General features: G+C 46.7%; 1 protein-coding gene and 1 pseudogene across 1 annotated transcript; both read left to right on the top strand.

Moving 5' to 3' along the window:
* Positions 1 to 421: 421 nt before the first annotated feature.
* On the top strand, positions 422 to 1,721 carry LOC135384510 (zinc finger BED domain-containing protein 4-like; annotated as a pseudogene).
* Positions 1,722 to 8,846: 7,125 nt separating this feature from the next.
* LOC135384509 (neprilysin-1-like) lies at positions 8,847 to 9,377 on the top strand. The gene has a single exon (XM_064613709.1). It carries the CDS (start codon positions 8,847 to 8,849, stop codon positions 9,375 to 9,377), a length of 531 nt encoding a protein of 176 aa, XP_064469779.1.
* The last annotated feature ends 4,775 nt before the right edge of the window (positions 9,378 to 14,152 follow it).

Below are 14,152 nucleotides of genomic sequence, written 5' to 3'. Positions count from 1 at the left end.
TGTTGTTTTACAAAGAATCGAGGAGTACAGGAGCCTGAAGAAGTATCACACCCGTGTGCTACTGTGGCTGGTCCATCAAGACAAAAACAACACAAGCTACATTCCTTTGTAGCAGAAAAACTCAGAAAGTACGGGGATGAGAGTGAAAAGACATTTTTTTCTTTTAAAATCAATCAATCAGAGTGAAAAGAAAAAGAAGCTTGACAAGCAGTTAGCTTTGATTATAGCAAGAGACATGCAACCATTTTCGATTGTCGCCGGCAAGGGTTTTTGAGATCTCTGCCACATGTTAGACCCCAGATACGAGCTGCCAACTCGAACGCAAATTTCTGAGGCTATTGTACCCACACTGTATGGCGAAGCCAAGGACAAACTCCGCGTCATTCTTATGAAGGCAAGGAATTGTGCCATAACAGCAGACATGTGGACATCATGCACAACTGATAGCTACATCACTGTCACTTGCCATTTTCTGCAAGAGACGGTTATGCGGTCTGGCATGCTGTCGACAACCGTTTTTCACGGGTCTCATACTGCAGAGAACGTTGCTCAGGCTATCGGAGATGTGGCTGACGACTGGGGTATCTGCTATACAATCGTTGCTCTTGTCACCGACAATGACAAGAGGATGATTCTTGCAGCGAGATTGCTTGGTATAGATCACCTACCATGCTTCGCTCATACACTGAACCTAACAGTCCAAGATGGTCTAAAAAGCAGTGACGAGCTAAACACTGTGCTGTTAAAATGCAAAAACATTGTGCGTCACATGAGGTCAAGTTCAGTTTCTACCGCCAAGCTCCGAGAAGAACAAGAGCGCATTGGTAAGGTACCCCAACTAAAACTCGTAAAGGAAACTCCAACACGGTGGAACAGTATCTTTTACATGCTGAAGAGGACCCCAGAAGTTGGGGAGGCCCTTACTCTGATGCCGTCGAAGTTACCTCGCGCACCAAGCCCTTTGTCAGCAGAAGACGTCATGCTCATCGAGGATGTTGTGGCGATTCTAGAACCGTTTGAAGAGGCTACAAAACTGATGTCCGGAGATCAGTACACAACGATTTCTTTGGTCATTCGCTATCGTCACAGAGATCGAAGAGCGCATTGAGCCTGCACTGAAAACGACAATGGCTAAAATTGTGCTTCAAGAGTTGGTTTCTTCTCTGCATCGAAGAATGGACAGTTATGAAGAGAGGAACTTAACATCATTCGCAGCCATGCTGGCTCCACGAATGAAGGAACGAGCATTTCTAAACAGGGCAAACTCGGACCGTATCAGGGAAGGCCTGGTTGATGAACTCAGTGCACGAATCTCTCAAAGCAGTGTCAGTGCTGTGGCCAGTCCTGCTGTAGGTCTCGAAACTTCAGAGGAACACAAATCTACGCAAAAAGTTCGGATTCTAGGATTCCTGGACGAGGAAGGCCACACGCCATTGACTCCAACCTCTAATGCAGAGCTCATGCTACGACAGTACCTCGAGGTCAAACTACAGCCGAGGAACAGCAATCCTTTGGAATTCTGGAGGTCCAGCTACAGTTCTGCAACGCCGGTCTGCGAGGTAGCCTTTAAGTACCTGTGTGTTCCACCTACATCGGTACCAGCAGAGCATGTGTTCTCTGCTGCAGGGCAGATAATCTCGGACAGGCACAGCAGACTGAAGGGAAAGAAAGTAGACATGCTCATATTTGTCCACCAGAATTACTGGCTTACACAGGACTAAGTTTCAATCTATTTTAGCACATGCCTTAGGACAAGAGCCTCCAATTTCTAAAACGAAAAGTGCTGTACCCAGTTTCTGTTCACATTCTGAGATTCTGACGAGGATGAGTAACTCTGAAATCTCTGTTGATGTAATACACACTTATTTTGTGCTGATATTCGTTAATCTAGATTAGACAGCTGGATGTACTCCCGTCATTGCAGGCCCTTCATTGAACGCAAAGCTAAGTAAGCAACCATGGTTATGAGTAGCGAAAGTTCCTCCACCCGTAAGTGTGAAGTATGCGCGGCGCAGTCGGTGGTGGTTCGCTCCTGGCGCCAGAAACCAAGTGTTTCGTGTATTACGGGAAATAAACCTATAACCGAACAAAGTGAAGCGTCGCTAAACTGCCTGTATCTATCGATAGTCAAATGTCCTAAAATTGTCGATAGTTAAGTATCGATCACCAACTATTGATAGTCAAATGTCGTGAAACTATCGATAGTACTATCGACGATCGCATGTAGTAAAGCGATCAATAGTACTATCAATAGTTGCATGTAGTAAAACTATCGGTAGTACTATCGATGGTCACATGTCGTAAAACTATCGATAGTACTATCTATAGTCGCATGTAGTAGAACTATCAATTGTACTATAGATGGTCACAAATCGTAAAACTATCGAGAGTACTATCGATAGCCGACTATCGATAGTGTTTTCATAGTTTTCATCGATAGTTTTGCATCACTATGGAGGCCAGTTGGCACCAACTGGACCAAACGGTTCGATTGGCTAAAACCCATTGGATCGAGCTGGGAGGCCAGTTGGTACCAACTGGTCCAAATGGTTCGGTTGGCTAGAACCCATTGGATCGAGCTGGGAGGCCAGTTGGCACCAGCTAGTCCAAACGGTTCAGTTGGCTAGAACCCATTGGATCGAGCTGGGAGGCCAGTATGTTTTCAATTGGTAAATGTTGGTATGCTAGTCAATTGCAATGGGGGCGCCAGTTGGATCCAATTGGATGAGACCAATGGGTTGCCGAAAACACAACTGGAACCAATTGAGCACGACCAGTTGGTACCAATTCGGAATTTTCCACCTGGACCCATTCATTTTTTTTTGACTAGGTATTTTTGTAGGTGACATTTTTTTTCCACTTGGTCCATAAATGTTTTACCTGCACTAGAGCCCACGAGTGCCAAATGGCGACTACAATATGTGTTCAAAAACAACGCGTAAGATATGCAGTCGAGCAAGCCAAGTATACGCTGGTGCCAGGTGCATGCCGGTTTCTGGGTGAAGTGGGGTATATTGAGGTGGGGGAGAACAAACAGGCGTAGGCAATAAATCACTCTTTGGGCAACCTTGTCCCAAACACTTTGGCCAGGTTTTAACCAACCTTTCGTCCTGCCTACTACTATGCCTACGCTATGTTGCGCCAACGTTGGTTGGCCAAAGAGTCGTTGGACAGTTGGCATCCGAGTTTTTGCCAACTGTCAGCCATCTGACGTTGCTTTCTTGGGATGTCTTCGTCTATCACCCTGGTCACACACTTGCATCTCTTATGAATGGCAACACGAACTCTCTGCTTGCTTGTCGCCTGCGTATCTCTACCTTGCCTACTGCTGAACAGGAAGCGAAATACAAGGCAATTTCTGACCTATGCGCGGCCCCAGTGTTTCGTAGAGGACAAGATATATCTACCAGTATGTGCTACAAATGAAAAAAAAAAGGGACATTTGGCATCCGAGTGCTTTTGTTCTATGGCCCGCCCTCAGTCCTCCCAAGTGATCCTTCCAATCCATAGTGAGTTTCCACCAGCCACAATCGGAGCTCTCCTGTCATCAACCCAACAGTCAGTAGTTCAGTCCATCGTGATAGGTCATCATCAAATCTTCTCCCGCCATGACGATGTGTAGGCCACTGCATGGGCATTGAACACCATGTTGACCTTTTGCTGAATACCACGCCTTATAGCCGCAGTCCGTACCACTACACTTCGAATTACCGAAAATTTCTGGAGGAACAGAAAAAAACTCCTGTCTCAAGACATCATACGTTATGCTTTAGGCCCCTGGGCATTCCTCATCATCGTCTTCACCAAGGTTAATAAAAACAACTTTTGTGAACTATGTGCCTTTGACTGAAGGTACAATCAGTGTTGTCCAACCTTTGCCTCATGCGGATGACATCCAAGACGTTCCCAGTCTTTTCAATGTATCATGCAGTTTGTTTTTCAAGACCTCCAGCCTCATACTGGCAAGCACGTCATCTGTGCTTATTGGGACGATATTGGCACCTATGCTAACTCCGTTGGCACTTTCAAGACCCTTCTCGATAGGATCCTTCATCCCTTGCAGTATAATGGTCTGAATGTTTTGCTAAACAAGTGCCATTTTCGCTTTCCCAGCATCAGATTCCTTGCATGTAATGATGAACAATGGAAGTCACTGAAAAGGTTAGCCAGCTGCAGGACTCAAACCCACACCTCCTGAATTACCGGTCCAGGGCTGTGCCACTGAGCTAGGCTAACACACCTTCCCAGCGACTTACAAGGGCGCATCATCGGAAAGGACAAGTCATCCACTCCCTCACACTCATCCCCCTTTCATTCTTACATTTTTTCTCACTCATACACACATTCATACGACGGGATCGACGCAAGCTGCATCAGTTGAACAAGAGAAAATTGGTGTTCTGAGGCAGGAACACATATAGGAAGGGCAATTAATTGTCCTTTTCATATGTGTTCTAGCGTCAGAACATCAATTGTCTCTTGTTCCTAGGATTTGTTCTCTCGAGTGAAGGGAAATAGCCAGGCCCTTACTGAGTGGAAACTATGATCCGAATCTCCTGCCCATATACCCAGAAAGAAGTTATTTCATAGGTCCAGACCGCAAACTTCTATCGTTTATTCCCAGCTTTTCCAGGGTTGCAGCTCCACTCGAAACCATGATTAAGTCGATTAACTTTGCCTGGAGAGAACAGTATGAAGAAGCCTTCCAGACTCCTCACCTTGCAGTGTCCAAAGCCCCACTCTTGGCTCATTTCAAACCTAAAGCTCCAACAACTGTCACTATAGATGCTTTGGGAGCAGCAATTAATTGGTGCTGTTCTTTCCCAACCACAAAACTGCCTGGAAGTAGTCATCAAATACGCGAGCACAAGCATCAGCCCAGATGATCGCAAGTTGCACAGCAATGTATAGGAACGCATAGCTGTTCACTGGATCATCACAGTTATGCTCCACCTATATCACCAGTAGATCACATGGTGCACACAAGGTATATCTAACCAGGTAGTGTAACTCCCATAGGTCCCTGTGTCTCCAAAATTACGCCACGATAGAGACGGTCGATGCCATCCATCTGTTACGCGGACTACTACGATTGTAAATAAATTAAGTCAGAGATTATATCAGCAGTATGAATAATAAGCAGTGAATAATTACCCATGACATGCTTACATTCAGACACTTCGTTCGTGCTGTATTTTCTTTCCCTTTCCTTGTCCTAACCATATCAGTCACCCAGGGCAACAATAGCAGAAAAGAAGAGAGAAAAATAAACCATATCAGGTTTAATGACACATCAATTCAAAATGCATACAGCTATCACAGATTTTGGCAACTCCAAACAGAAGGGCATCGTGATGTCTACACAGAAATTGGGAAGGTTGACTTAAGGTCCATTTCTCACCCAGAGCTATATGTACACATAGTGGTTAGACGTTTGCACACAGGAACTACAAGGCACCAGCTAAGACTCTCCGACTCAAACCTTTGCAAACGATACAAAGTCGCAGAGGATATGCACCTCATAATCATGCATCACGCAAAATATGGCTAAGCCAGACTTGAGCTCCAACAGGTTCTAGCGGCACTGGACAACAGGCCTTTCTCCTTTTGCAAGATTGCCGGAAGATGGCCTACAAAGCAACAACAATCCAAACCACTGAAAGCGCTCTGCACTTTCCTAAAACATAGCGGTGTAAAAGACCACTTCTAAATTCCATCCCTCCTAATGAACGCGTACGAACGGGAGCTGCAGGCGCTCAGGGCAGCCTTCTATAGCTCCAATACACCATAACCCAGTTAAACTTATATATCTTATCTCTATGCTCTTCGTGTACGTGGGCGTCTCTTGCTTTGTATCACAAACTTTTTTTGAGGAAGGATCTTTAGAGTTCGGTTCGGTACCGCTGTATCGCGACTTTTTACCCACGAACATGGGGTCCATAAGGGGCTGTTTTAAGTGTGACGCTTCTTATTGTAAAGATACATTTTTTTGTTGTTGTTATTCCCCCAATGGTAAATTTTTCGTTGTATGTTCATGACATTCAAGTATCATCATGTAGTTCATCAAATCTATTTATCTCTGCGAGAAACAAATCGAGCTCACCATCGATAAACTACCCCCAAAACACAATGATATCCCCAGGTCATCCCTGGGATGTTCCATTAGGACAGGAATAACATCCCTCGGACATCCCCGTATGGCCCTCAGTTTGTCAGAAAAGCGTTAAAATGTAAAGCCTCGGGCCATCCCCAGAAGCTACTCAGGAATTGTCCCAAAACCACCATCAGTAGTGTCTTAGGAGCAAAACAACATATCTTATAGTGATAATTTATTTATTTATTTTGAGAAAGGTGGCCCATTTTGAGTACAAGCCCGTTTTTCACTTTCCGGCACTTGTTGAACCTTAGTCACCAGCTTTTCGTTTGCTCCTTTTTATTTGATTAGCGTATTTCTCATAACGCACAAAGAGCGCTGTGGTTTAAAAAGCAAGCAGAAAGAAATATCACAGATTCAGAAAAAAAAATATTTCCAGGAGCACTGTGTCCGAGAAACTCACTTCGAAAGGTGTACTGGACTTTCCCTCCGAACAGAAACGGATACTATTTATTTCTTGTTACGCGTCCTCCCGTAAATTCGGGAGCAAGTCGCTTCGAAATTAAAAACGAAGGGTGAGCTGCTAAGTTTAATTCGATTACGCAAACAAATAATACAACAAACGAGGAATTGCTTAGAGTGTTAACTCCCCATCGATACAAATCCTGTGTTTCTTATTCCATTTGGTTTGAGACATTCGGTTGAACCTTCGGAGGTAAAAAACAATGCAACATAATCGCGCATTTCTGTCTTTTTCGTGGTAAATGCTCCCTGTGTCATAGACAGTCACATTTTTTCGGGAAGAGGAATTTTACACAGGACCACACTTTGTTTATGACAAATGCCATTCAGCCCCAGAGATCGACCCAAAAACAAAACAAATGCATCACTCGGTATTTGGGGAATCTTAGCAGGCAAACTGTACAAAATCATATTTCTCATCCAGTCAGTTACCCACAGGGACGCGCACTGGACGGACTTGAATGACTATTCACGGACAGTCGGCGAGTATCGTCCTCAGGACGTTCTGCGGATTCATATCGAAGGGAGGACACGATGACACTTTGAGGACATCCTCAGGACCGTGTGTGTTCTTTGGGTAGCAAGATCATCTATTGAAAATGGCTTTAAGTTTTCTCCAGAGAAAACAATTTGTATAGTCCTCTTGTCAGAAAACGGGGTATATTTCCTGACCCTACGCTTCAATTGGGCAATCACACCTTGGCTGTACGTCTCGAACACAAGTTCCTTGGTGGACAGCTGAATTTTAATGTCACTTTTGTTTTCATTGAGTATGGTGTATCATGGTATTCTCATCCGAGAACTATCCTTTTTCTATATGTGATCATGCTTATTTCGTGTAATGGGCACGGATTTCACACGTGCACTCACACACATTTGGGGACATTTGGTGTGGCGGGCGCGCTAAACAAGTCCGGCACGAGGGTCAGTTAGGTTAGGTGTTGGGACATGTTTCGTTCCCGTGAGAGTCCTGTGCGAGGGTCAGTTAGGTTAGGTGTTCTGACATATTTCATTCGCGTGAGAGTTCGAGACGCGGAAATAACACCGATGAGTGCTCAATAGAACGGAAATGAGTCTCTCTAGATCCGCAAGGTACATACATATCGCCCACGCGTCACTGCGCGCTGCCTTCCCAAGCAAGCAAGCACCAAGCACACAGCGGCTTGCCGGCAGAGAAACACAGCCTGTAAAACACAGAGCGTACGTCCTCACACTCCACCAATTAGCTACGTCCTTTTCCTCGCTGCGCTGTGCTCTTTCAATACGTGGATTTGAAGGGAGACCAGAGCAGAGACCAGAGCATAGCGCACGTCAAGAGAACCCCAGGTGGTCCAAATTATCCGCATTCCTACCCTGCAGCATGTGCAACATGTCATCACACTGCGCAGACAAACCTTACGGGTAAAGTCACAGTACCATTTGTGCTCTTTAATAAATCTAAATACGCCTCCGTGTCTCGAGAACACATAGCAGAGGCGGGCCGGGACCGGGCCTGAGCATGGAAACAGTCGGGTACGGGCTGGTCCGGGCTGGTGGAGTCAGGCTCGGGCCCGGGCTGGAAATCTATAGAAGACGTCGGGCCAGGACCGGGTGCGGGCCGTACCAGCCGGGCATGGGCCGGGCACGGGCCTGAAAATTAGGCCCGTGATTTATTTGGCAGTAAGGCATTGATAAGTAGAGAAACCTTGCAAAAATTCATCGCCTGGAGAACAAATCTTTTCTTGTACAATACCTCAGGCCATGTGATCACAACGACTAAGGCTAAGTGCTTCGAGGATGTCCTTAAACAATTTCCATTTGCTGTGCCCTCCGGAGCAATTTTTTCAACTATTTCGAGGGAGAGAACGGACGCTGTCGCGTCATTGGTGCAAACAATACAGGAGGAATTAGAAACACAATTAAGCACGTCCTCGTGGCTTGACGTACAGACTCGGAAACGCGCCGTTGATAAGATATCGAAATTGACACGCTTTGTGGGTTACCCATTGGGCCTATGGAACGACGAAGCGATCAATGCGTACATGAACAACATCTCGGATCTCGGAGGCCCTTACATAGCCGACATGATTGTCTCCTCAATGACACTCTCAATGGTAATATGGAACAAAATTCTGGAAGAGAACTCGTACGATGCGGTGCTGAGTATATATCTTTCATTTTAATGCCAATCTACAGTGCGAATGCGGAATATACGGCAGTATTCAATAGCATTTTTATTACTCCTAGTATTATGTCGCGACCCGCATTCATTTATGGAGGACCGCCAGAAGTGAACTTCGGAGCACTGGGTTTCATTATTACTCACAAATTGATGCACGGTTTCGATGTTACCGGAAGGCTGTTCGACGGTCTGGGTGAGCTCAACGACTGGTTCACGGACATGAGTAGAAACGCGTACGAGGAAAGGGAAATTTGTCACGCCAGGAGCATAGAGAATTCTCCCAAAGCAAGGCACTTCGTGGATTACCCTGGCGAATACCTTGCGGACACCATGGGTACCGATTCTCTCCTAAAGGCGTACAAGAAGGCATCCTTAAACTCGACAGTTACGCTATGTGACGTCAAGGGGCTGACTAGCGATCAGCTGTTCTACGTATCCCGGTGCTTGGTCTGGTGCGGAAAAATCTTTCCTGACACCACCCATCCCCCACTTGATGAGAGGTGCAATGTTCCTCTAATGAACTCCGACCACTTTAGTGACACATTCAGGTGTCCCACCGGAGCTCCAATGAATTCGCCAATAAAATGTCGCTTTTGGTAGATCTCTCCGGGAGCTTGTTTCAATTAACTTACAGGCGGATAAAATGTGGTGTTCGAAAAAAAGGGGGTAGGCAAGGAAGGGTTGGAGGTAAAAATGACTCTTCGATCGGAAGCTCTTCGCGAGCTGTGAAATTCTTCAGGGTTTGGATGCTGTGCGGTGGCCTGAGCAAGAACTTGGCGCTCGCAACTTCATTTTAACTCACATGCAGGGGTCGGGGAGGAGCTGAACCTGTATTTTTCCCCGTGCCGGAACCGAACCAAATCTTTTTCGTTCTGTCTTATTTATTTTGCGACCTTGAAAACAGAATCGCACCGCAAGACTGCTCAGGGTAGTAGTTCTTTCTTTCCTTCCTTCCTTCCTTCATTCTTCTTTTCTTCTTCCTGTCTTCCTTGTTTCTTTCTTTTGTTCCTGTTAAATAAGATAAACGAGGCGGTGGTTATCGATCTCATATTTCCAACAATGCTATGAGCCCCCAATGTTTCTCTAGTCGCTTTATTTCTGTAGTGACTGTCTTGTCGTGCCAAAATAGGTGAGTATCTGCACTTTTTGCAATTGAACTTCTGTATGCAATAAGGGGATAAGTCGAAAAATCCCAAAATGAGAAAAGGGGCCTGATATGATTATTATCCGTCCCATTGACACACATGCATTTCCCGTTTTTTTACCATGCTGTAGCGAGCCAACAAATTGCAATAAGGTCATAAGTTTTCATTGGCAGGTGCATGCTGGTATGTAGATGTCATTGCAATAAAAATAGTAAAAAGAGGATAAGTCAACTTATCCCCTTATTGCATACAGAGGTTCAATTAGGGACCAAATTTCTCCGCGCTAGTAAAGCCGTTCTTTCCTCTGGTCCTGCAAACGTTTGCTACTGCAGCGTCCCGGTTCTCTCGAGTGCAAGGTAATGGAATGTGATACACCACACTATTCTCTCGGTCTGCAGACTTCTGCGGATGCCTGTGAACGATTTTTCGTGTTCTTTGGTGGATTTGGATTAACTGTTTTCACCTATTAATTTAGCATGAAAGGTGTTTATACCACCTATATATTACTATTTACGAAATCCGTGTCAATTTTTGTAAGTATGATGTGTCCCTTTAAGGAGTACTTTTTCAGCAACAGTAAGTTTTCCTCAGACTCAAGGGAATGTTAACCACTCTCTAAGGTGCACCAGAGTACTCGTTGGAACCCCTAGTAAAGAAATAAAAAGAGAACACGCTGGACCCTTCAGGGAAACACGATGGTTCCAGCCCGAAATGGCATGCCTCAGAACCAGTTACACGATGAATGCAGGCTGGAAGAAGGCTAGGGACCTGTTTTCAGCTGAAATTTCATGTCTCGATGTTTCGGGGTGGCTTTCACAGGAGCCAATGTTGCCTTCTGCCGAAGTCTATGTCCCAGGACCGAAAGCTACGTGTAATCACGTTGAAGCAATTGATTCAAGATAAGCTACTGCATGAAGAAGCACCGAAAGTTGAAATATGCTAGTAAACTAGCAAGCGACAGTGAGTAATACAGTGGGAGATTTGTTGCAAGAATGTGAGATACAGCAAATATCAATGCAAACTCGTCTAACAGGAAAAACAACAAATTTATTTCAGGATAATGGGTGGGGAGTTTCATCGCCGGAGGCGATACTTTACCCCATTGCTGGAGGTGAAGCAGGGAACGAAGCAATGGGTCTCGCTACAATGAGGATCAAGTCCTGTGGCGTCCAAAAAGGCGAAGAGAGCCTTGAAGACAGAGCGTTGGTGAGCTGGATGCGGCCAGGGGCCAAGCAATGTGGTGAGGGAGAGGGGACGAGAGTCGAGGTCGTTGAGGCAGCCGGAGAGTACGAAGCGGGAAGGGTGGTAGTGTGGGAAAGAGCACTGCACGGGCCTAATTTTCAGGCCCGTGCCCGGCCCATGCCCGGCTGCTACGGCCCACACCCGGTCCGGGCCCGACGTCTTCTATAGATTTCCAGCCCGGGCCCGAGCCCGACTCCACCAGCCCGGACCAGCCCGGACCCGACTGTTTCCATGCTCAGGCCCGGTCCAAGCCCGCCTCTGCTATGTGTTCTCGAGACACGGAGGCGTATTTAGATTTATTAAAGAGCACAAATGGTACTGTGAATTTACCCGTAAGGTTTGTCTGCGCAGTGTGGTGACATGTTGCACATGCCGCAGGGTAGGAATGCGGATAATTTGGACCACCTGGGGTTCTCTTGACGTGCGCTATGCTCTGGTCTCCCTTCAATCCACGTATTGAAAGAGCACAGCTAATTGGTGGAGTGTGAGGAGGTACGCTCTGTGTTTTACAGGCTGTGTTTCTCTGCCGGCAAGCCGCTGTGTGCTTGGTGCTTGCTTGCCTGGGAAGGCAGCGCGCAGTGAAGCGTGGACGATATGTATGTACCTTGCGGATCAAGAGAGACTCATTTCCGCTCTATTGAGCACTCATCGGTGTTATTTCCGCGTCTCGAACTCTCACGCGAATGAAATATGTCAGAACACCTGATCTAACTGACCCGCGCGCCGACCCTCACGCGAGTGAAATATGTCAGAACACCTAACCTAACTGGCCCTCGCACAGGACTCTCACGGGAACGAAACATGTCCCAACACCTAACCTAACTGACCCTCGTGCCGGACTTGCTCAGCGCGCCCGCCACACCAAATGTCCCCAAATGTGTGTGAGTGCACGTGTGAAATCCGTGCCCATTACACGAAATAAGCATGATCACATATAGAAAAAGGATAGTTCTCGGATGAGAATACCATGATACACCATACTCAATGAAAACAAAAGTGACATTAAAATTCAGCTGTCCAGCCTCGCCAAATATGTTCGCGTACATGCCCGACCATGGTCGGCGTTGTCAAGCCCGTACCCTGCCCGGGCCCGGTGGCTAAAACCCGTGCCCGGCAGGGTCGGGCTCGGGCTTTCGGGTAAGCCCGGACCCGTGCAGAGCTCTAGTGTGGACAACGGAGAAGAGTGTGCTTGAGATCTTCAACAGCACCGCAGTGACTGCAGTGGGGGGAGTTAACTTTGCGCAGGCGGTACCGCTACTGTGCTGTGAAGGCTACATCGAGGCGCATTCGATGAACTAATGCGGCGTCTTGACGAGAGATATGTGCTGGCATGCGGAAAGCGAGCGCTGGGTCAACTCTGCTGAGCATGGCGGGGATGGTTCATTATACCCCTCTGCTTCATTAGTTTCTTTTCCACACTAACACCCAGGCCCCGAGTTTTCATTTTGCTGGTAGTCGGGGGGACGACGAGCTTCAGTCCAAGAGGGAACGCAAAGCGTGTATGTATGTGGGGGGAGGGATGACGGGAGCACGATTCCTCCGATGAGCTCCTCCATGTTATGCGTGCGTAGAATAGACCTCGCTAGAAAGAATAGACCTCTCCCCGTCTGTAAACAAATGACTGTTCGACAATACTGTTCGACAGCGCCACCAATTTGGTAGACTTGAAGTAAGCTCGAAGGTAGGGGCGAACAAGGTCGCGCGCAAAAGCCACGGTCTTGAGGGGTGTACGATGGTCCCTGAAAGGGACGCGACCTTCGGTCCTACTTTTCTTTCAATAGGAGGCAGCGAACAGGTACGCATTCGTGGAACCCAGCCCTCCGATTCCGATTTGTTTCGGTTTGTCTGTCTACCAATGTCATGATGGCGTTCCTTGGTTAGGGGTCTGTAGGTAGGTTGTTGTAGGTAGGTTGTAGCAACTGTCCCTAGAAAGGCTAGAGGCTGTTGTAGGTACGTCTCGCAATTTTTATTCGGTTTCTATACTGAAATTACGTGTGCAACGAAATTAGATTGGGAACGATTCCTGCGCCGTGGTGAAAAACGTGTTCCTTCGCACTGAGGAACGTGCAATGGACTCGTCTCCAATGGAAATAAAGATTTAATTTGCGGGCGAGCTCTTTGTGGCCGTGCAGAAGCGCCACATGGTTCTGTCGGGCTACCGACATTGTTGATCTCAAATATGTTTGATGCGACGGAGGCATGCGAACGATCTTTCTGATATGCACGACGTCAGTGGAATGATCACTGTCATTTTCGGTAAAAGGGTCCCTTATATGGCTGCCGTCATCGCCCGAGAAGCCTCAACGCTGTCTACCAATATCGATCGCAATGTCCCGGTGCAACTCAAGACGTCCCGCATCAAAATCAACACTGTAAAAGTTACAGGTGTAGGTGCTGTCGCTTCTTCATGTGACGAAGCTCTCAGTGTGTGCCATATGCTGCAACATAGCTGGTGCGTATCTATCAACTACCGATCATTGTCGACTACGTCGTAATAGCGCTGTCGAGACGTGTCTTCCGCCGACTGGAACGTGCGACCGTCCGATTCCTCATCATATCGCCGTGGCACTTTCCTTCACATTCTCTGTGTATTCCTGTGCGATACGCTCCGAGAGTGTGTCCCGGTCCTTGATGATGCAGAGGATCAAGAATTCTAAGGGAAGATTATATACGATGCAACAATAGTCTAGCCTCAAAGAAACTACAGAGACATGAATTATTCTCAGTGTTTCCTTATCCGCACCCCAAGATCCATGCGATAACACCTTCCATATGTTTAAGGACTTTATTGTCTTTAGTTCCAGGCTTCTGATAGGGGGTAAAAATGTCAGTTTCGAAAGATTATACACCAAGGAACTTGTGTTCGAGACGTACAGCCAAGGTGTGATTGCCCAATTTAAGCGTAGGGTCAGGAAATATGAAGAGTGAAGAGTCATTCAAGTCCGTCCTGTGCGCGTCCCTGTGGGTAACTGACTGGATGAGAAATAT

Source organism: Ornithodoros turicata, chromosome 2 (assembly GCF_037126465.1).
Source record: "Ornithodoros turicata isolate Travis chromosome 2, ASM3712646v1, whole genome shotgun sequence".
Lineage (NCBI taxonomy): Eukaryota > Metazoa > Arthropoda > Arachnida > Ixodida > Argasidae > Ornithodoros > Ornithodoros turicata.
Note: the sequence above shows the minus strand (reverse complement) of the source record. Positions and strands in the feature narration are given on the sequence as shown.

Coding starts and splice junctions, on each gene's coding strand:
- LOC135384509 (XM_064613709.1), top strand. CDS start 8,847: ATGTCGCGACCCGCATTCATTTATGGAGGACCGCCAGAAGTGAACTTC.